General features: G+C 42.6%; 1 protein-coding gene across 1 annotated transcript in view; it reads right to left on the bottom strand.

Moving 5' to 3' along the window:
- LOC142743295 (solute carrier family 2, facilitated glucose transporter member 11-like) overlaps positions 1 to 22,792 on the bottom strand; it is a 57,096-nt gene extending 34,304 nt beyond the window's left edge. Inside the window, exons 1-5 of the mRNA XM_075853918.1 lie at positions 22,765 to 22,792; positions 12,917 to 13,011; positions 2,389 to 2,549; positions 1,875 to 1,999; positions 160 to 289 (exon numbers count right to left, since the gene is read on the bottom strand). Of these exons, the coding sequence (XP_075710033.1) occupies positions 160 to 289; positions 1,875 to 1,999; positions 2,389 to 2,549; positions 12,917 to 13,011; positions 22,765 to 22,792 (539 nt within the window). The remainder of the gene's footprint in view (positions 1 to 159; positions 290 to 1,874; positions 2,000 to 2,388; positions 2,550 to 12,916; positions 13,012 to 22,764) is intronic.
- Between the last annotated feature and the right edge of the window lie 1,385 nt (positions 22,793 to 24,177).

The raw sequence follows: 24,177 nt of genomic DNA, 5'->3' as shown, positions 1-24,177 counted from the left end.
CCGAATGCACTGTACACTGACAGGTGTTCTTTTATATAGGGCAAATTATATTAAATGAGCTAAAAATTGTTGTAAACATGCTTAGTATTTATTTGGTTGGGAGTTCGAATTTAACTTAAGCTTAATTAAAACTTATCTGCAACTAAAGACATAATATACCGTAAGCCAACAATCTGTCCTGCCAAGATGCCAATAGTCAGAAAAATATTAATGGCCACTGTTGTGATGCCTCTTATATTCTTGGGAGCTATTTCTCCAAGATATAATGGCTGTACACATGCTCCGATACCTGGAAAAGAAAGCAAACAATATTCATAGAAGCCTGAAATAAGACTATGTAGTGAGATTAGTAGCAGGAGAAGGAGAATAGTGTGTTTTATTTATATATTATTTTAATAAAGATCGAAAGCTGTTGAGAAATATTAATACTCTCAGACTAGTGACAGGTTTGATAAACTGCATATTTACAGAATGAAAAGGTGTGGTGGTGTTTCTGGAGAAAAAAGCTGCCATGTTTTTCTAATTCTGTACAAGCTGTTTAAGGCTTAATAATTACATGATGGAAATACCCTGATGAATGCGGAATATAGAATTAATAAAGATTGAACCAAATATAAATATAGAATAATATTAACAATACACGTGTCATTACTACAACAAAATATTAAATATCATTAGTGAAATACAAAAATTATTGACTGGTGGCAGTCTTCAAAAGAGTATTTCAAAAGTCTGCTACATAAAAAACAAACCATTTCATAGGGCCATTCAATCAGAGGTGAGAGATGCTAAGAACTTCCCCCCAAAAAAGTTATTTTATTATTCTGTGATAAAATCTTGGTTTGGCCAAAAAAAAATAGAAATATGTTTTTTATCCAGACTAGCCAGGATCGGATTTGACGTTACTGGGGCACCAAGCAAAGTTAAGTCTGGAGGCCCTAATCAAAGACACCTGTAGAGATGGTCACATAAAGTGCCCTTTGTTGAGAGTGCAACAAGCAGTGCCACCTGTAAAGAGTGCCACACACAGTGCCTGCTTTAGAGAGTGCCACACACAGTGCGCCATGTAGAAAATGCCACATAGTGCCCCTGTAGAGAATGCAACACCCAGGGCCCCCCAGGTAGAGAGTACCATACCCAGTGCTCCCTGTAAAGAGTGCCACACACAGTGCCTACTGTAGATAGTGCCACAGACATTGCTCCCTGCAGGGAGTGCGACACACAGTGCCCCCTGTAGGGAGTGCCTCACACAGTGCCACCTGTAGCGAGTGCCACACAGTGCCCCCTGTAGAGCATGGCACACACAGAGACCCCTGTAGAGAGTGCCACACACATTCCCCCTGTGGATATAGCCACACACAGTGCCCCTGTAGAGAGTGCCTCACACAGTGCCCACTGTAGGTAGTGCCCCCTGTAGATAGTGTGCCCATTCAGTAATAATGCCCCAAAACACATTACATCATTGCAACGGCCTGCGCAGAGATCCTGTCCCACCGTCTCATAGGCTGCAGGCCTAACGTGACCTATAGCCTAGTGTGGGGTGGAGCATGAAGCTAACAAGTCCCTGCTCTGCCATAATGTTTAATTGAGGACACAAATACAATTGAATGTGGCAGTCACCCGGGGATCCGGGTCTTATGAGGGTGCCGATGCAGTTGAAAGTTGTGGCACTGTGTGGGTGCCTCACGCAATTGTGGTTTGCTTGGTGGTAAAGACTGGCACTGACGCTAGCCCTTAGACCTATTTCACACAGCTGTAATATGGCTGTGTTTTTGCATCTGCATTACAGCCACAATACCCAGACATTTTGTCTTGTATCCCTTAGTCCAAAATATAACCATATACTTAAATAAGTATTCTTATTTTTATATTACCTGCATTAAATCCTATTAGGAATCTCCCAACAATCAAAAATTCAAATAATCCAGCTGGTTGTGCAATTCCCATGAAAAGAGCAGCGAGAATTGCTACAACGTTATTCACCAGTAGAGCCTGTTTCCTGCAATACAGATGAGCAGACAATTTAGTATATGCAGGAAATCAGAATTCATCTAAAAGTTATTGGCTTCAAATGAGACGGGGATAGAAATGTAGGTCATTCATATTTCCGGGTATGTATCTTTAAAGTAGAACCACAGGAGATCCATGTGTTGCAGCAGCCTTACTGCCTTATAAAATAGGCCTTAGTAAGATACAGATCCCCATTCTAGAGCCTACACAAACAAACAAGAAAGATCAGAGAGAACAGCCACTAATCTCCCTTTTTATTAAATTCAACCCTACGTATCAGTTGGTGTGCCAATTGTTGTGTTTATCTTGTAATCCATGCTTGCTTTGACGATAATTAAAATAGGAGTCATAAAATAAATTATGGTGGAGTGTTCTTACCTGCCAAGCTTTACTGCTGCATGCCCACCAATGAATGTCCCAAGGAGACCTCCAACTGTAAAGACTGAAACAATTACTGACCAGATGAGGGTTAATAGATCTTCATCTAACTGGGAGTGGAAGCGTGAAGACCAGGTTTCATTAATAAACTTGTGTACATGCTGTAAGGGAGTAAAAAAAAGTTTAGACAGGCAACAAATCTTCAGCATTGCATATACTGTATGTAGGCCTGCCCATATTAGAGTAGTTTTTTTTTGTTGTTTTTTTGTATGTTATTTACTCACAGTGGCTACAGTGTGGCATGGGACACATCTATACCTTGTTTTCATATATCCTAGATTCCCAGAACTGTCCACACTTCTGAGAGAAGCGATCAATGATAGATTTCTCCAGTAATTATCTCAAACTGGAGACATTGGAAGGCTGGGTTCAGATTGTGCATTTTTGTATCGCTGGAAAGAAAAATGCATCTGAAAAATGCATGCGGTTTCTGATCGGCTTTTCTTGGAAAGCCGAGCAGTTGGTGTACGGACTCAATAGAAAGTCTATGCGCCCGTATACCAACTGCTCGGCTTTCCGAGAAAAGCTGATCAGAAACTAAGTGGCTCAGCGCTCACCCGAGCGCTTCTGCTGCTTCGTTTTAGAGATCGGTGGGGTCTCAGTGATCAAAACTTCTGACATGTTACTATGACATGTCAGAAGTTTTCTGAACACTTAGTTGACCTTTAACCATGCGTTTTGCAAACTGTTTCAGCTGTAAGCCTATGACTAGTCAATTGAAAACCAAATTACATCTGAAACACTTTGTAAAAACGCATGCGTTTTTCAGATGCATTTTTCATTCCAGCATTTCCAAAAACGCAACAAAAATGCACAATGTGAACCAAGCTGAACAGGAAGATATAATTAGATGCATACAGCTGCTGGTTGGCTGCTTGCATTTATGTTCCAATAAGTATAGTAGAGAGTAATGCAGCGGTGTTTTATATTATAGTGGTGCTGTCTCTGGTACAATTCAGGAGTATAGTTGCATATCAAGGTCTTGGCACTCAGTTAAGAAAACGTAATGTTTTGAGTTTATGACCAGAAATTACTATGGAGGTGGGGCTAAAGGAATATGGGGAGAGGTCAGGGTGGAGCTTGCATCTGAGAAATTTGGTGCTCAGCATGCATCCATGGTTGAGAATCCAGAATGGCAGCTACTACTTATTGTGGTCACCAGAGCAAGAATTGCTAGCCATCCCTGTCATATACAAGCATTTGAAGGCAATTTTCTCGAATTTTCTCTAATCAAATAAAAAAAGTTGTGTAAAGCTTAAATTTGCTTACCGAAATCTTTCCTTTCCCTGAGTTCAAAGGCAACACACAATGGGTTAATGACCTGCTTCTTCCAGCTAGTACAGAAGAAAAAAGACAATTAGTCTTAATTACAACCTCATTAACCCTTCAGGCCAATGGTATAAAGCACACCTTGCAGAGACACCCAATGTGTAGTAACTTAGCAATAGACTAACAAAAATAGGGGTGGGAAGCTGTGCTGCCTTTGAACTCAGGAAAAGGAAAATTGTTGGTAAGCAAATTTAAGCTTTCCCTATCGTTCCAAAGGCAGCACACAATGGGACATTGAAAGCAATATAAAAATAAATGGGTGGGTTTACATATTTGCAACCTCGAGTACCCTTCTGCCAAAAGACACCTCCGCATCAGCCAATGTATCCAGTCTGTAATGCTTCACGACGGTATCTGCTGAAGACCAGGTTGCTTCTTGGCAAATTTGATCAAGACCCACGTAGAGTATTTCAGCCCAGGATGTTGATAGGGCCCTAGTAGAATGAGCCCTTCGATCAGAAGGATCCGGCGAGTTAGCTTGAGTGTTAGCAAATGTAATAACATTTCTAATCCAGTGACTAAGGGACGACTTAGAAGCCTTCTCCCCTTTACGAGGACCTTGAAACTGAAGAAAGAGCATTTCTGAATTTCGAAAGGCAAGGACTGACAGTTTCACATCTAGAGAATGGGCCGGATGGTCTGGAGATTCTGAGGGCATAGTAGGGAGAAAGATCTCTTGATTGATATTATTTGATGATGGAAGGAACCCTTAAGGTAAGGATTCCTGGAAGAGAGAGCTTGCAGTTCCCCTACCCTCTTTGCTGAAGAAATGGCCACTAAAAATAAAGTTTTCCAGGTGAGATATTTTAGACTTATATCCTGGATAGGTTCGAAAGGCTGAACCGCTAAACAGCGAAGAACAATACCTAGGTCCCAGGACATGACCGGGGATTTTACAGGAAGTCTAAGGAGTTTAATCGCCCTAAAAAATCTTTGAACCAACTGATTATTAGAAAAAAATGCCTTCTGAAAAAGAAGAGTTAATTGCAGAAAAATTGACTTTTAATGTATTGAGATTTAATCCCTTATCATAACCTTCCTGAAGGAATTGGAGCACCGACGGCAACATTGAGGGAGGTTTACTATTAGACGAGCACCAACTAGCACATTTTTTCCATAGTCTAGAATATGCTTTAGATGTGGAAGGTCTTCTCGCACAGACAAGTAAATCCACAACTTTATCTGAGAGACCATTATCAGCTAGGTTCCTCCTGTCAATTTCCATGTGGTCAAATGCAGATTCACTGGCTCTGAGTGAGACAGCCCGGTCTGCTGTAGGAGATCTTTAGATATCGGGATTTTCCAATATCAACCCCTGGAAATCTCTAAGGCGAGAGGAAACCAGCCTCTTCGAGGCCAGAAAAGGATAATCACGATTGCCATAGCACAATCCTCTATCACCTTCTTCAGGACTCTCGGAATTAAGGGGACTTGGGGAAATGCATAGATAAGGAGATGTCTCCATGATATGGAGAGGCCATCTAAGGCCTCTGGATGACCTTCCCTGGAGAGAGAACAAAACCTCCAGACTTTGGCATTGTAGAATGACGCCATCGCATATATTTCTTGCAGACCAAACTTTGAAGTGATCTGCAGAAAAATTCGAGTGTTGAGGCTTCATTCCCTTGGTTTGATGAAATTGCGACTGAGCCAATCTGCCTGGAGATTCAGATGCCCTTTTATGTGGATGGCTGCTAGTTCTGCCACATTCAACTCCACCCAAACCATGATATTTTTGCATTCCTGAATTAGTGATGGACTCCTTGTCCCTCTCTGTTTGTTCAGATAAAACACTGCTGCTAAGTTGTCTGTTTGTACAACCACTCTGTGGTGATGAAGATGAGCGGTGAAGTGTCCCCAAGCGATGAATCCAGCGTGCCTCCTCCTGTAGCAATCTACGATCTAAATTACCTGCTCGGGGGCCCAGTTTAATCTGAGTAATACCCCAGAATTGTAAGGAACGAACATCCCCACCATGTGTGAAACGGATGTGTCTAGACAGTGGTGTGTCATCTTTCTGATTTATGGTACTCAGATGTTTCGAAAATTCTTCTCCTTAGCTCCTGGATAGTTTTTCCCACATACAGCTTAGGGCACGGACACTTGGCTACATATATTACACCTTTGTTCTGGCAGTTGATGAATTGTCTAACTTGGTAAGATCTCCCATCAAGCGGGTTAGTAAATTGCTTGACAGTAGGCATAAGGTAACAAAAAGAGCATCGGCCACATGGATGGGAACCGATAGCCGATGATTTAAGCCAGCATTTTGATACCACAGTAGATCTAGAGTGATGACTATGCACCAAGTAGTCTTGCAGATTCCTACCTCTGCGATAAGTTATGCTGGGAGTAGGAGGGACTACATCCTGAAGGTCAGGGTCAGCCAAAAGGATTGGCCAATGTCGATGTAGGATCTCACGGACCTGTTGAGAGCCTGTGTCAAAAGTACCAATACATCTAATGTTGGTTGATCCCACGGATTTAGTAGTAGTTATAGATTGCTGAGCACCCTGGGGTTTCCGTTCGCATAACAATTCCTTTCGATCTGTGGCCCTTGCACTAGCAAATGCTTTGTGTAGCCATTTCTTAGGGTAACCTCATGCCAGGAATTTAGAGAAAAGTCCATCACACTCCAATTGGCAGGACCGCTCATCGGAGCAGGTCCTTTTGGCTCGGAGGTATTGCCCTATAGGAATGCCCTTCTTCAGAGCGGGAGGATGGTAACTTTCCCAATGTAATAGACTATTAGTTGATGTTGGTTTACGTGAAATATCTGTGTGGACACCACCAGCAGGGTCCAAGGAGATTTTAAGGTCCAGGAAAGTGATCTCTTTTTTGTGTATAACGTGAGTAAATTTCATGCCCACCTGATTGTTGTTAAGCGTGGCCATGAAATCATAAAATAGAGTTAAGTCACCGTCCCATAGGAGGAGAATATCGTCGATATATCTCCCCCAGAAAAGAATATGACAGGTGTAGGAAACTAGCTTGTCAGTAAACACTATGGTGTCTTCCCACCATCCCAAAAACAAATTCGCATATGTTGGCACACAAACAGTGCCCATAGCCGTTCCTTTTATCTGTTGATAGAATTTTTGGTCAAACAAGAAATAGTTGTGTGTCAAAAGAAATTGAAGTAGTGACAGTAGAAATTTATTATGTGCATGAAATTGAGTGCCCTTTGTGCTCAGGAAATGTGCAACTGCAGTGAGGCCAAATTCGTGCTGAATATTGGTGTAGAGAGACTGCACATCAATACTGGCGATTAGTGTGGAGGAAGTTATGTGAATCTCCTGGATCCTGTTGATGATTCTCACAGTTATCTACTATTTGCGCTTGGCTCTACTGACATTTGATGTCTGGTCTTTCGCGCATGCGCCTAGGTCGGACTTTTCTCCTGAACGTAATGTTCTGCTTCTGCCTCTGCCATGCGAGTCACTGCGCATGCGTTCGTATACTACGTTTCATTGGTGGTTCGTCGCTGAACCTACCATTCGCTTGATCATCTGTCCATCATAACGGTGGAGGCTCGGTCCTCTATTCCGATTCCCATTGGCCGAGGCCATAATGAAGGGACATGTGTAGCGAGTTTACTGTGTATTTAGCCATGAGAAATCCGCGGCGCGCCGTCATTAGCCCCGATACCCCTGAAGACGCTACATCAGCAGTGAAACATGTCGGGGGGGCTCAGTCATGGACATGAATCTTTTAATTTCTGTGTAGTTTGTCCTTTGCTACTATAGCACAATAAAATGTTATTTTAATTCGATTTATAGTTGGAAAATAGGGCTTATGTTGCCGGCAGGCAATCTTGTGTATTGATAGTCGTCCAGATATGGCACTAGGTATACTCCTCTCAGCCTGAGGAAGGCTGCAATAACCACCACAATCTTTGTGAACAGTCGCGGTGAGGATGGAAGGCCAAACGGAAGGCATGTGAACTGTAGATGTTTGACTACGGGACCTAGCTGGATTGCTACTCTGAGGAATTTCCAGTGGGGCTGGATAATAGGCACATGCAGGTAGGCATCTTTTAGGTCGATGGTTACCATCCAGTCTTGTGGCTGCAAGAGGGATATTACTGACTTCACTAACTCCATTTTGAATTTTGTTTTTCTCATAAACCTGTTCAGGAAAGTGAGTTCTATCACTAGCCTCCATCCCTGATCTTGCTTGGGGACCGCAAAGATTCTTGAGTAGACCCCATGCCATCTCTGGTGATCTGGAATGTCCTCTAGAGCCCCCATTTTTACAAAATCCTGAAGCAAATTTATCACGACTGGATTTTTCGGAACATTTAGGAAAAAATTGTTCGGGGGAAAAGACTCTAGCTCCAGCGAGTTCCCTCTTTTAATAGTGGACAGAACCCAAGCATCTGATGTAACCACCTGCCAATTGGTGGAGAACTTTTGAAGACGGGCCCCCACTGGAGAAAGAGATATGGCGTCATTGATTACCTTGTCTGGTTTCCTCCTGACGTCTTTTTGCAAAGGCGGAAGTAGAAGATTGACCTTTTCTCTGACTATACCTGCGGTTAACTTTTGAGTTAGAATAAGACCTCCTAAATTTCGGTAACCTTCCAGGTTGCCCACGAAAACTATGAAGTCTCCCATAATTAGATTGAGGAAAGGATACACCTTTGTTATCATTAAGGGATTTAAGAATGTCCTCCAGATTTGGGCCAAACAAACTGCTAGGATGGAATGGAATACGCTGTAAACGGTCATTTAAAACGAGATTACGCTTGCCTTGCTGTAAATCTCACAGAAACGTTAGTGAAGTGTCACGATTCTGAATAGACATCACGTCCCGGCTGGAGGTAATGTATATTCACTGTCAGAACACTGCAGTATCGTTAGTGTGTGTGTATGTGGCTGCACATAGTGATATAGCTATATCGCTATGTGCTGTGTAAATGAATGAAGAGAAGTGTATGACGCTGATTGGTCAGCGTCATACACTTCTCTCCACAACGCCCACTTGGTCAAAAAGTAAAACACGCCCAGATGCCCATTAAGAAACTCATTAGCATAAAGCTAAAATAGGTCATAACCATCAAAAATGATTGTTTTTCTAAATAAAAAACACTGCTGTAATCTACATTACAGCGCTGATCACATTATGTACAAGATAGGACATTTATAATGTGGTGACAGAGCCTCTTTAACCAGATCCTCAGTGCCCTAGCCACAGGGACTGAGGCAAAGGAAGCTTTACATACATTTGCTGATGCTGAGTAAGCTCTCTTAAGAAGAAAATCTGCCTTTCTAACCATAGGATCTTTACGCAACGATGACTCATCTGAAGGAAAAAAGGTTTCTTTTAGAAAGTCGGGCAGCGGCCAGATCCATTTGAGGTGGGGTCATCCAGCGATCCGAATATGAAGGATCTATTTTATATACAGACCTAAATCTGTGGCCCATATGTATCTTCCTCTCTGGTCTCTGCCAGTCTAGTCTGAAAAATTCATTCAGTAAATCGTGCTCCGGAAAAAATCTGCCTTGTTTTTCCGGAAAATGAAATAACTGCTGTTTCTTTGAACGTTCTCCATTCAAAACCTCAGATTCTACTGAATCTTTGACAGCTTTTAGCAGCGATAAAATATTATCTTTTCTGAATAGACAATAATCATCCGGAATGCCTATATCAGACTCTGAATCAGAAGCTCTCGCCTTCAGAGTAAGATTGGGGGGGGGGGGGGGACGGGGAGTGATCTATTGAGCATACGTTTTCTTCAGCAGTTGTTTTTCTATGTTTAGTAGAAATACTGCATTCCCCTTTGGCCTCTTTAAAAGCCTCAACAAGATGGTCTTTAAAGAGACTCTGTCACCACATTATAAGTGCCCTGTCTCCTATATAAGGAGATCGGCGCTGTAATGTAGGTGACAGTAATGCTTTTTATTTAATAAAACGATCTTTTTTCACAAAGTTAGCAGCGATTTAAGTTTATGCTAATGAGCTTTCTTAATGCCCAAGTGGGCGTACTTTTACTTTCGACCAAGTGGGCGTTGTACAGAGGAGTGCATGACGCTAACCAATCGGCATCATGCACTCCTCTCCATTCATTTACACTGCACTAGCGATATAGATATATCGCTATGTGCAACCACATACACAAGCCCTAACATTACTACAGTGTCCTGATAATGAATACACATGAAATCCAGCCTGGACGTCATGTGTACTCAGAATCCTGACACTTCTGACTCTTTTTTGGTGAGATTCCGGCAAGTGAAACCATATCTCGTTTAGTTCCGAGATCTCGCGAGATTTCGTATCCATTGCTGGAATCTCACAAAAAAGATTCAGAAGTGTCAGGATTCTGAGTACACATGACGTCCAGGCTGGATTTCATGTGTATTCATTATCAGGACACTGTAGTAATGTTAGGGATGGGGAATGAGGCTGCACATAGCGATATATCAGCCGATTGGTCAGCGTCATGCACTCCTCTGTACAACGCCCACTTGGTCGAAAGTAAAAGTACGCCCACTTGGGCATTAAGAAAGCTCATTAGCATAAACTTAAATCGCTGCTAACTTTGTGAAAAAAGATCGGTTTTTTAAATAAAAAGCATTACTGTCACCTACATTACAGCGCCCATCTCCTTATGTAGGAGATAGGGCACTTATAATGTGGTGACAGAGTCCCTTTAAACCAGTCCAAAAACTTTTTAGCCTGATGCTATACAGGAAAACATCCACATCATCATCATCATGCTGCTGTAAACATGTATCGCATATATCAGCTTCATAATCATCAGATAGAGGCTGTTCACACTGAGAACGCATCCTATGTTTAGCTTTCTTTGAGCATTTTCCCCTTTGAGAGTTAGGCATCTAGGGACAAACATAGGGACAGTGTGAGAAAACAGCAGGCTTGACCAGTAATAAAAGACCTTTTCTTTACTCTATAAACCTTAAAGAGCAAAATAAATAACCGCTTCCTACCTTTCTGGCTGACTGGAGGTACGAGCCTGGCAATGTTACCGGCCACAAACGCTGAAAAGCGCGCCCTTATATTAAAGCTGGCGTCTCGCGATGGCCGGCAACTTCCGCGCATGTGCACTGTGCCGAGTTCCGGAACTGGGCATACTCCGATTACGTACAGACTAGGGTATCCCAGCGTTGACTTCCGGAGTTGCGCAGTGGCAATATCCCTTACCAGGGACTTTAGTGCAGGCCTGCGGCTCTACTCCAGACCAACCCAGCAGAAATCACTGCTGATGCTCCGGCCGTGAATTTTGGTAGGACGCACGAGACACACCTAATCATCCGACCAGGTAGGTGTCATTTAATGCCACTCCAGTAAACACCACACACAGTGGGAAAAACAACTTCGGATGGCTAAGTGGACGCACTAGAGACTTCCCTAGGATTCCACACACGGCCATCATTGCACAAAATAAGAAAACCTGTTGAGAGGAGAAAAATAACCTGTCCAGCTGGGACAGAAGAAAAAAACACATTGGGTGTCTCTGCAAGGTGTGCTTTATACCATTGGCCTGAGGGTTAATGAGGAGGTTGTAATTAAGACTAATTGTCTGTTTTCTTCTGTACTAGCTGGGAAGAAGCAGGTCATTAACCCATTGTGTGCTGCCTTTGGAACGATAGGGAAAAGTATATTCCTCCTTTCAGATATCCCCTGTTATTCTAAATTAGTCAAACTAGATCTTATGTGAAAAAAAAATAATAATAATATATATATATATATATATATATATATATATATATATATATATATATATATATATATATATATAACACGCTTTCAGGTTGTGAATTATTATTGTATTTATTTAAAGGCGTTATGACCAACCCCTTTTGGGGATGAAGCCGGTCTGGCAATAAGCTGATGGCTGCAGGTCCGAATTCTGAAACCCCAAGCCATTAGCTGTCATTGGTGGGAAAAGTTGCGATATATATATATATATATATATATATATATATATATTTCCCCTGTAGTGGTTGTTGCATAGGAAAATTTAGTATTAAATTATGACCATTCAATAGCCATTTATGTAATACAAGGACGGGCAGGAACAGCTGATAATCAGTGACTCTCCATTTTGACTCAGAGAGGGGGTCCTGAGCAGGGGACCCCCTTCCATGATGTCTATATGCATTAACAGGGCATATGAAAAGGGATTGTTCTACTGGGACAACTCCTTTATGGAAAAATGATATTTTTTCCCGAACTTTAGCGCACTCTGCTCATTTTAATATAAAACTGGAAACTATGAAAAAGGATTAAATAGTCCTTCCGGCATGGGTTTTCAAAGTTAGTACACCAGCTTCATCAGGTCTAAGAGATCTATTTAATTATGTATGCAGTTTAGATTGTGAACTCTGGCAACAGATCCTCTTTAAATATCCTGGTGAGAGACACGTCAGGGAGAGTGGGTAATCCTGTATCTCAGCCAACCATCAAAAGCCATAAGCCTCCAACAAAGCTCCTATTATAATTAATAGGGGCTTTGCGAGAGAGGCTTCTTGATTGATGAAAGAAGTTGGAAGGCCTTTGGGAAAGGTTTCCCTTCTTCCTTCTTTTATAATCCAATGTATAAATGTGGAGATACAACATAATTGTGTTAGCTAGTCTTAAATGCTGAACTTCATAACACACATATTTTTTTTTCTTTACTACGTATGATCAAGTTAGGACTGTACAGCCATATTTACCGATATATATTACATTGCACTGCACCACACAGCTATCAATCTTGATAAAATACAGTTTAAGGGGCTGCCCCCAAAAGAATGGCCAAACTTGCCTAGCCCAAGATGATAAACGTATAGCTGTAATACAGGAAAATACACTGTCTTAGGGAAAAACATTCTAACATATTTTAATACTTACAATATATATGTTCATAGTGATAAAATATAGATGTTTACTTCACTATTTACTTTACTTTTATTGGTTGTAAGATTGTACATATACTTTTTTACACCCTACTAGCTAGTTAAACATATGTTAGTTAAAGTAACCCGCCACCTACTGTACTTGCCTTCCCCAGAGAGCAATGAGCAGGTATAGAGTTTACATAGCCTGAGTACAACTCCACCAAGTCCTTTCATTATAATGAATTTGTTCTTACACAAAGTATCAACAAAGTTTATAAAGATTTGCTTACAGTTGTAGATGCATTAATGATTGATAGATTATATCCATATTGAAAAGTCCCTCCAATTCCCACTGCACAGACGGCCCAAAAAAGTTTCTTTGTTGGTGGCTAGAGAGAATTAAGCAAACAGTTTTTAAATACAATTATCAAAAACAATGCTAGAAAACAGAATTCACATAGATATAACTGTTCAATCTGGTGGCTATAGAGGTTATCACTAATGTTTTCCCCGCACTTCAATGATGGAGGATCGAGTCTGGAAAGAAGTAGTAGTAGTAGGAGAAGTTGGAATACAAACAGTGGCGGATCCTCATATGGGTGGTTCGGCCGGCCTCCCAGGGCCCAAGGCTCCCAGGGGGACCATGGCCGCCCGAACCACAAATGTACGGCTGCTGCTGGCTGCATTCCCCCGGCCGTCGGTCCCACCTGCTGATGAGGAGGTGGGGCGGGGGATGTACAGGGGGAGTCAATTGCAGGGGCAAGCTAGGCCAGGGAACAGGAGGCGCATCACTCTCCCAGTGTGTAAGGGGCCGCACAGCACATCAGCTGTAGAGAGCAGACTGTCAGAGATAGTGATGGGCAGGTGCTGGCGTCACTCTCCCTGACAGTCTGCTCCTTTTTTCTGCTGTGCACGGATAACAGCAAGACTGCAAATAGGAGGAGGCTCTGGTAAGTGTGGTGTGTATAGAGTGAACATAGTGTAAGTCTATATAGTGTAAGCTGTGTGTATAGTGTATATAGTGTGTATAATGTAAGTGTGTGTGTGTATGTAGTGTGTATAGTGTAAGTCTATATAGTGTGTGCTGTGTGTATAGTGTTTATAGTGTATAATGTAAGTGTGTGTGTGTATAATGCATATAGTATGTGTGTGTATAGTGTACATAATGTATAGTGTGTGTGTGTATAGTGTGTGTGGTTTGAATATACAGTGTGTGGTGTGAGTGTGAATTGTATATGGTGTGTAATGTACAAAAACAAAAAAAGTACATCTCAAAAGTCTAAGGGCCAGTTCACACGTTGCGTAAATACTGCAGATTTTCTGCAACGGAATTCATTGCGAAAAATCTGCATCAAATACAGTAGCAGCAAATACAGTAGCAGCAAAGTGGATGAGATAAAACAAATCTCATCCACACATTGCATAAATACTGAGCGGAAAAAAACCGCTCAGAAATCGACCTGCAGTGCAGAGTTTTATTCCGCAGCATGTCAATTGTATTTGCGTAAATGCTGCTTATTTGTTGCGGGTTTTCACCAAATAGCAGTTTAGCGATCCCGCTGCAAAAAATGCAACTCCGAAAAAAAATATATATTATACTTACCCAGGAGTCTGTGTTTTATCCTCCTGGGATTTTGCTTCATCCCATGTGACCGCCGCTGCAGCCAATCACAGGCTGCAATGGTCTCCTTGGATGAGACGTCATTCCAGGAGGCTGGCCTGCTAGCAGGCCGGCTAGTGCTGCAGTTTTTTGCAGCGCACATTCCGGACGAAAAACTGCACCACAGTTCATGCTTTTTTCCCAGAATTCACTGCGGCGCACAGGGCGGATACGCATCGTATCTGCCCAGTGTGAACACAGCCTAACTGACTGCTGAGGGCTTTATGGGCGGGGCAATTTTTTCCCACCCATAGAGCCCTCTGCAGTCAGTCAGATGCTCAGAACCTTGCAATATAATCCCCCCATAGAGCCCTTAGTAGTTATTATACTGCAAGGGGGGATCAGAGCATCTGACTGACTACTGAGGGCTCTATGGGGGGATTATACTGCAAGGGGGGTTCTCAGACCCTCCCATAGGGCACTCAGCAGTCAGTCAGACGCTCTGGCCCTCGAGTTATTTTACTGCAGGGGGAGGGGTGTCTGACTGCTTAAAGGGTAACTAAACTTTTAAAAACAATTTGACATGTCATAGTGACATGTCAAAAGTTCTCATTGGTGGGGATCCGAGCACTGAGACCCCACCGATCGCTAAAACAAAGGGGCAGAAGCGCTCAGGTGAATGATGTGCCATTTTGTTTCTGATTGTCTTTCCTCTGATAGTCTAGCAAGTGTTGTACGGGCACAATAGAATGCCTGAGTCCTTACACCGCTCTGAGGAAAGACTATCAGAATTTAAGTGGAACAGTGCTCTGCCACTTTGTTTTAGCGATCGATGGGGGTCTCAGTGCTCGGACCCCCACCGATCAAAACTTCTGACATGTCACTATGACACGCCAATAGTTTTTTAAAAGCTTAGTTGCCCCTTGGGGGCTGAATTTAGTTATCTGAGTTAATGTATGGGTCTGGGGTCTTAATTTGCTTAGGGGTTTGGTCTGGGGTATAAAACAATTTAGGGTGTGTAGTTTCTGACTTTTCGTGTTGCTATAGATGCTGAAAATGGCTGCAGAATCGAGGGGCAAAGATTTCTCATCAGGAAACTCTGCAGTCATCAGGAGAAGTCGCCATAACGGTCTGTGTCAGATAGAGAAGAGAAGAAAAGAGCTCAACTCCCATCAGAGAAAACATCACTTGTGAGTAGGGATGTCACGATACCAGAATTTGGACTTCGATACCGATACTTCGTTTAGTATTGTGATTTCGATACCAATTTCAATACTTTGCCAACAGTAATAAAAAAAAAATCTTCCGTTTTCTGATGTGAGGCGCGACGTTTGATGAATTTTGAACGCGCCTCACATTAATAGTAATTAATCCCATCATGTTTCTCAGTCATAATGGGTTAATGATGCAAAAAAATTGTTGTGCGCGCCATTACTGAATGTGTGAATATTTTATGAATTGAGACTTATTTGAATGTTTATTGTAAAAAAGGTGAATGTGTATTTTTTTTAAAATTTAACAATACTTTGTTTTTACTTTATTTTTAAACTTTAATGTACTGACATATATCAGATATATGCCAGTACATTAGCCTGTGGACGGATAGCATACAGGCTGTTGTTAGGGCATACTTGGGTATGTCCTAACAACATGAAATATGGTAAGACAGCCCTGGGGTCCGTCAATAGACCCTGGGCTGTCTGCCCATATATGGTATGGCCCTCGATCGCGTCACAGGAATTCCCTGTGACGCGATCCAGGGGCATCCCCCCTTCTCATTTTCTCCTGAATGCTGCAGTCTGCTGTGATCGCAGCATTCAGGGGAATAACGGCGGAGATGAGAGGTTTCTCTGATCTCCGCCGTTATAGAGCGGGGCTGCGGCTGTGTAATACAGCCATTGCCCCGCTCCTGACAGGAAGTGCGCGCGCGGTCAGCATAAGGAGGTGCGGCCGGCGCTGCACTAATGAGCGGCAGTTCAGGCACTGGAGGTGTTTTGCAGTGCGCCCGCCATGTTCTGACTTCAGTGCCGGCAATCATTAGTGCAGCGCTGGCCGCATCGCATCATCCTGACCCCGCGAACTTATCATGACTCATGAGCGGGGCTGTGGCTGAATTACACAGCCGCAGCCGCGCTCCCATACATTCATGTATTACTATACTGAGGTGTGCGGCTGCGCAGCTCAGTATCGAAATACAGGAAATAGCGGTATCGAACCGTTTAGGGATGCACAGTATCGAAACAGTATCGAATTTTCGATGCACCGTGCATCCCTACTTGTGAGTCACAGTATTCATACAAAATCTGTCACCTCTCCTGACATGTCTGTTATAGGAAATCCTTGTATTCTATAAAAAGTCTTTGTGTACTCAGAACTAATAAACAAATGCGTGTTACCATTCCCATTGTCAAGAGGATGTGTCCCTACACAGTGTGATACTGTCAGCGATGGTGGGAGACTGTCAGTATGTAGGGAAACAGCCCTTTGACAAGGGGAATCGTAACACATTTGTCAATGCTCACACAGAAAGGTGGTGTTTAATATAGACATGACGTGGCAGGGCGGTGGTGGAGAGAGGGGGCCCAAGCTTGGGGGAACAGCCCAGGGCCTATGGTCTACTTAATCCGCCACTGAATACAAAGTATTGTGGTCCTTTTTTCTTAAAATCATCCTTAATGTGATCTTTATGTGATCTTTAATGTGAGCCTACTACATCCATTCAACCATATGTCGTAAGTGAAATTGCTCTTTAATCAGTCACATCTACAACAACAACAACTATAATCATTTCCAGAGGTCTTCTGGGCCCTAGTGTGACTGAATTTTTAAAAAAAAAATCAGCTACATATTGTGTCCACTCGAATATCTAGAGCGGAGTTTCCCAACCTTTTTGGACTCGAGGCACCCCTGGAAAAATAATTTTTCTCAAGGCACACCTATCAAACATAGTTTAGAAAAAGACAAAAAATGGCTAAAAACAAGCACTACACTCTTATGAATTTTGAGGCAGATTTTGATTTGACAGCTTTATTTGACGCTTTTTTTTCCGCGTTTTTGCCTGCGTTTTATTAAGCCGTTGAAACTAATGCAAAAAATGCAGGCAAAAAAGCCCTCCAAATGAGCGCCGCAGATTTTTTCTCAATCCTATTAATTTCAATGGGAGGTTAGAGGAAAGAAACACTTGAAGACAATCAGCCCCCACTCACAGTAAAATGACCATCAGTCCCCCACTCACAGTAAAGTGACCATCAGCTCCCCACTCACAGTAAAGTGCCCAGCAGCCCCCCACTCACAGTAAAATGACCATCAGCCCCTCACTCACAGTAACGTGACCATCAGCCCCCACTCACAGTAACGTGACCATCAGCCCTCTCCACTAAAATGACCATTAGCCCCGTCCAGTAAAGTGACCATCAGCCCACTCCATTAAAGTGACCATCATCCCCCTGCAGTAAAGTGACCATCAGTCCCCCCAGTAAAGTGACCATCAGTCCCCCCAGTAAAGTGACCATCACAGACAGACGTTAATTTCTTCCCCTGCAGTGAGCACATCATAACACGCTGCAATCACATCATAGAGATGTGATTGTAAAAGCACAAAAGTGTTCTTACTGCTGGGAAGGAATAAATCCTTACCCTGCCCAGCAGCTTTATTTTCTCTGAGTCCTCTCCCTCTGTCAGGCTCTTCTGGCAGGAAGTGGTTGCCTGTACTTTTATCAGACATGTGTGCGTCATGTCTGCTACAAGCATAGTTGAAGTAAGCGTCCGGGGCGGTGCTTTTAGCAGACGTGCGTGCGTCACATTCGCTACAAGCAGAAGCTTTTTATATATGTGTATATATATATATATATATATATATGTGTGTGCACAAATAGAAAAGCAGCAGCACTTCCAATTGCAATTCCAAGATGATCTCAGGTGCAAGCAGGTAATCCCGAACCAGGGGATATAGATAGATATGGAAGAAAATCCCACAGTACTCCGTGTTAGTGAAAAAAATGGTGGTTTATTAAGCCAGCACAAGCTGCAACGTTTCCGTCCTGCTATAGGACCTTTATCAAGCATAGTGATACATACAACATGTGAACCATATATAGTGAGTATCTCATTAGCATAATGAGTAAACATTAAGACAGTATACATTAAAAAAAACTTACTGATATACATTCAAGTCCAAAACGTTAAAAAAATTTACAGTGATCAATTGCCAGTGATGGCATAAGTGAATAGAAAATTACAAAAACATTATTTCAAACATGCGAAATCAGCATAATTGTCGTGAAATTGAAAATGCAACCACATGTGTGTGGGTGGAGAACATCCGACCACTCACCAATCCGGGCTGGTATATGTAAATCCGGGCTGGTATATGTAAATTCGTGAAAGGAGATGCAGGTCCGTACCACATGTTGAATCCAAAGCTAATCGGCGTCCTCAAACTTCGACTGCGCATGCTCGCGTATGGAAGACAGAAGACTGTAGTTGCTTAGGTCAAGGTCAAGAAGTCTGTATATACATCTGATTGTCCATTACTGGACTAGCTGGATTAGTCGGGCAGATATGGATACGTATCATTGTATCTCGATAAATACAGAGCTGGTGAGTGATCACGATGTTCCAATAATTATGTGAAAAACATCAATATTTTATATAAATAAAAAATTGTTCAACAAGATTGTCACAATTGTTCTAAAACAAAAAAAGTTGTTGTGTAACATGTATAACATACCGCATGCTGTTACATGCATGCGTGTATATATACATTCAATAAGGAAGACATTGCAAGGACACCCAACATTCCAAAGGCCATGTGATAACTAATTCAATCTCGCCACATTAAACTCAATGTTAAGGCCCCTAGGATGTAAGGAACCCAATAAGTGTATCCATTTAAGTTCACATTTGTGTAAAAGTCTGTGTCTGTCACTCCCCCCTGTAAGGAATGGGAATATGTTCAAGAATCATGAATTTTAAATGCTTCTCAGAGTGCCCTAAATCACAGAAGTGTTTTGCCACTGGCAAATCACGTCTCTTTTTACGAATGGAGTGCCTATGGTTATTAAAACGGGTCTTAAAATCGCAAGTGGTTTCACCCACATAAAGCAGTAAACAAGGACACCAGCGCACATATATAACCCACCCAGTATCGCAGGTAAGGAATTGTTTGATTTTATGTTGTTTGTGGGTATCTGGATGTAAAAAAATATTCCCCTTACACATGAACCGGCAATTAACACAGTGCAGGCAAGGGAAATTGCCCATTTTTCTAGGTCTAAGGAATGTTTGTTGGTCTGTCACATGTGTTTTCCCTACTAGATTGTTAACCAGTTTGTCCGGTAAATTCTGTATGACATAAGAGGTTTGTTCTTGAATTGCCCAATATGTTTGTAGCTATTTTGTATGATGCCCCAATGTTTGTTAACAATTTTCGACACCTCTCCACTCAAATCGTTATATGTAGTAACAAATGGGATACATTCATGTTGTTTGAGAGATTTTGTTTTAGCGAAGATACCAACGTTGGGAGAAGATGAAATTTTGTCTCTACACGTACGTAACAGTTTCCTCGGATAGCCCCTTTGTGAAAAATTAACCACCATCTGATCTAGTGTTTGATCTAGTTTGACTCCATCAACAACAATGCATGTAACTCTGAGCATTTGGCTGTGTTGTAGAGACCGTACCATTCTTTTAGGGTGACAACTGTCAAATCTAAGCAACGTATTGCCATCAGTCTGTTTCGTGTAGAGACTGGTTTGGAATACATTGTCTCTAATATCCACCAAGACATCTAAAAATTGAATAGTGTCATACAGAGTATGTGATAGTGAACTGAATATCTGAGTCTATGTGATTCAAAAAAGCATGAAAATCATGTAACGATTCTGGTGTGTCCGTCCAAATGAGGAAGATGTCGTCTATGTATCTCCACCATCTCAAGACATGAGCGAAATGGTGGGACACATAGATCGACATCTCCTCCATCATGTTTACAAAAATATTAGCATAGGTAGGCGCTATGTTGGAGCCCATGGCCATACCTTTCTCCTGCAAAAAATTTTTGTTGTCAAATGAAAAGTAATTTGAAGTAAGAATCAGATCCAATAGAGAGATAATCAGTTCACAGTATGTGATAGTGAACTGAATATCTGAGTCTATGTGATTCAAAAAAGCATGAAAATCATGTAACGATTCTGGTGTGTCCGTCCAGATGAGGAAGATGTCGTCTATGTATCGCCACCATCTCAAGACATGAGCGAAATGGTGGGCCACATAGATCGACATCTCCTCCATCATGTTTACAAACATATTAGCATAGGTAGGCGCTATGTTGGCGCCCATGGCCATACCTTTCTCCTGCAAAAAAAATTTGTTGTCAAATGAAAAGTAATTTGAAGTAAGAATCAGATCCAATACAGAGATAATCAGTTCACAGTTGCTGTGAACATTGGGGCATCATACAAAATAGCTACAAACATATTGGGACATTCAAGTACAAACCTCTTATGTCATTCAGACGTCTGTAATGTCCGTGGCTGCGGCCTGTCAGCTCCAAGCTCCCGCTGACAGCCGCAACCACGAGTCGGCAAGCGCTGGCCCCAGCCTCCTCCTCAGGAGACGCCAGCGCTTGCATCCACTCACCTCTGCCGGATCCCGTAGGGTTCGCGCGCACGCTCGTCCCCGCTCTTAAAGGAGCAGCGCGCGCACCGGACATCATGGACGACCTTTGACCCGTGAGTACCCTGGACTATAAGAGGAGTCCAGCCCCCTAGTTCGGTGCCTGAGCATTGTTGTGTATCCCTAGTCTGTCTTTGCAAATTGGTCCCTTAGTGTTTCCTGTTCCCAGTGTTTCCCGTTCCTGCTCCTTTTCCTATATCCCGATCTAGTGCCGTGCTTGCTATTGCCATGCCGTGCTGGATACCACGCTTGACTGCCTACCCACGCCTGTCGTCACCTGCTGCCTAGTTCCTGCCAAGCTACTGTCCGTGCTGCCACAGGTATGCTATATATGAACTATAGACATTGTCCTGCACCCTGTTGGCCAGCTGCCTTACCGCCAAGGCGGTACGGCCCAGTGGGTCCACAGATCCTTCGTGACAACGTCCACAGAATTTACGGGACAAACTGGTCTACAATCTAGTAGGGAAAACACATGTGACAGACCAACAAACATTCCTTAGACCTAGAAATATGGGCAATTTCCCTTGCCTGCACTGTGTTAATTGCCGGTTCATGTGTAAAGGGAATATTTTTTTACATCCTGTTACCCACAAACAACATAAAATCAAACAATTCCTTACCTGCGATACTGGGTGGGTTATATATGTGATCTGGTGTCCTTGTTTACTGCTTTATGTGGGTGAAACCACTTGCGATTTTAAGACCCGTTTTAACAACCATAGGCACTCCATTCGCAAAAAGAGACGTGATTTGCCAGTGGCAAAACACTTCTTTGATTTAGGGCACTCTGAGAAGGATTTGAAATTCATGATTCTTGAACATATTCCCATTCCTTACAGGGGGGGGGGGGGGGGTGACAGACACAGACTTTTACACAAATGTGAACTTAAATGGATACACTTAATGGGTTCCTTACATCCTAGGGGCCTTAACATTGAGTTTAATGTGGCGAGATTGAATTAGTTATCACATGGCCTTTGGAATGTTGGGTGTCCTTGCCATGTCTTCCTTACTGAATGTATATATACATGCATGCATGTAACAGCATGCGGTATGTGATACATGTTACACAACAACTTTTTTTGTTTTAGAACAATTGTGACAATCTTGTTGAACAATTTTTTATTTATAGAAAATATTGATGTTTTTAATATAATTATTGGAACATTGTGATCACTCACCAGCTCTGCATTTATCGAGATACAACGATACGTATCCATATCTGCCCGACTAATTCAGCTAGTCCAGTAATGCACAATCAGGTGTATATACAAACTTCTTGACCTTTTAAATTCTTTATTTATATAATACAGTCTTGATACATTATACGGGTTCCGTTGCTTACCCCAATGGGACTACCAATATTATAAATGGTGCACTGTTACGCTTTACAGTGCTCTGATTTTTAGAGACATTAGGTCATCATAATTTGAATATTATACCTGGATTGTCGTGGTCTGGCAGATTTAGATGCTAGTTGGCACATGTCATTCCTCCTTCCTGTGCTGCTTGCTGCTTTTAATTCACTAACTGGCTTGAGTGTCAGTTGTTGCTAAGCAACTACAGTCTTCCGTCTTCCATACGCGAGCATGCGCAGTCGAAGTTTGAGGACGCCGATTAGCTTTGGATTCAACATGTGGTACGGACCTGCATCTCCTTTCACGAATTTACATATACCAGCCCGGATTGGTGAGTGGTCGGATGTTCTCCACCCACACACATGTGGTTGCATTTTCGATTTCAGGACAATTATGCTGATTTCTCATGTTTTAAATAATGTTTTTGTAATTTTCCATTCACTGATGCCATCACTGGCAATTGATCACTGTAAACATTTTTAAAGTTTTGGACTTGAATGTATATCAGTATGTTTTTTTTTATGCATACAGTCTTAATGTTTACTCATTATGCTAATGAGATACTCACTATATATGGTTCACATGTTGTATGTATCACTATGCTTGATAAAGGTCCCATAGCAGGACGGAAACGCTGCAGCTTGTGCTGGCTTAATAAACCACCATTTTTTTCACTAACACGGAGTGCTGTGGGATTTTCTTCCATATATATGTGTGTATGCATATATATATATATATATATATATATATATATATATATAGACACATATATTTATATATATATATATTTTGTTCCATGGCAGTGGATCAGAGGAGTTTTGCGGCACCCCTGGAGGAATGAAACAGTCTGTCACGGTTTGTGGGTATGTGGACCCACTAGGCCGGACCGCCGTAGCAGGGAGGCAGCTGGCCAAACAACGGGGAACACCAGAAATACAAAGTCCCGCACAAGGGTACCTGGATAGTCCAGACAGTGGCCGCAGCTCTGGCACGGATGGAGGTGGGTACAGCAGGTAACGCCAGACATGGCGGATGACAGCAGGTGCTACAGGTTGTGCCAGACATGGCGAATCCCTCAGGTCATGGCAGATGACACAGGACGTGGCGGATGACACAGGTGCTGCAGGTTGCGCCACACGTGGCGAATCCCTCTGGACGTGGCAGATGACACAGGACGTGGCGGATGACACAGGTGCTGCAGGTTGCGCCACACGTGGTGAATCCCTCTGGACGTGGCAGATGACACAGGACGTGGCAAGTGACACTGGTGCCGCAGGTTGCGCCAGACGTGGCGAATCCATCTGGACGTGGCAGATGACACAGGACGTGGCGGATGATACAGGTGCAGTAGACACGACTCCAACTAGTAGTCACAGGAACAAGAACACAGCACGGGATACAGGAATGGGTAACAGGGCACGGGTAACAGCTGGAAAAGGAAACACTAAGGGACCATTTGCAAGACAGACTTGGGGTATACTAAGAACGCTCAGGCAAGGATCAGATGGGCTGGGACCTTCCTATAGTCCAGGAAATCATGTGTGTTGGTGATGATGATTTCCTACATGTGCGCGCGATGGCCCTACGGAACACAGCGGACCGGAGCAGAAGTGAGTGCTGGTGTCTCCTGGGAAGGAGATGGGGACCAGCGCTCACAGATCTATGGCTGCGGGCATCAGGAGGTGAGTGGACCCGACTGCCCGCGGCCATGGACGCTACACAGTCATCCCGGGGGGTACAAAAAATCAATCACAGAATGACAATGAATAAAAAAACATCAGGCATATAACATATTTTTAACCAATTAAAGCATACCTAACTTTCAGGTGACTAGTCAGAATAAGCAGTTGTGTGTGTACATGAGGAATAACACAATATCTGACAAATATATGACTTTGTTTCTGCGTTCCTT

Source organism: Rhinoderma darwinii, chromosome 1 (assembly GCF_050947455.1).
Source record: "Rhinoderma darwinii isolate aRhiDar2 chromosome 1, aRhiDar2.hap1, whole genome shotgun sequence".
Taxonomy (NCBI): Eukaryota; Metazoa; Chordata; class Amphibia; order Anura; family Rhinodermatidae; genus Rhinoderma; species Rhinoderma darwinii.
This window is presented reverse-complemented; position numbering and strand designations above follow the sequence as displayed.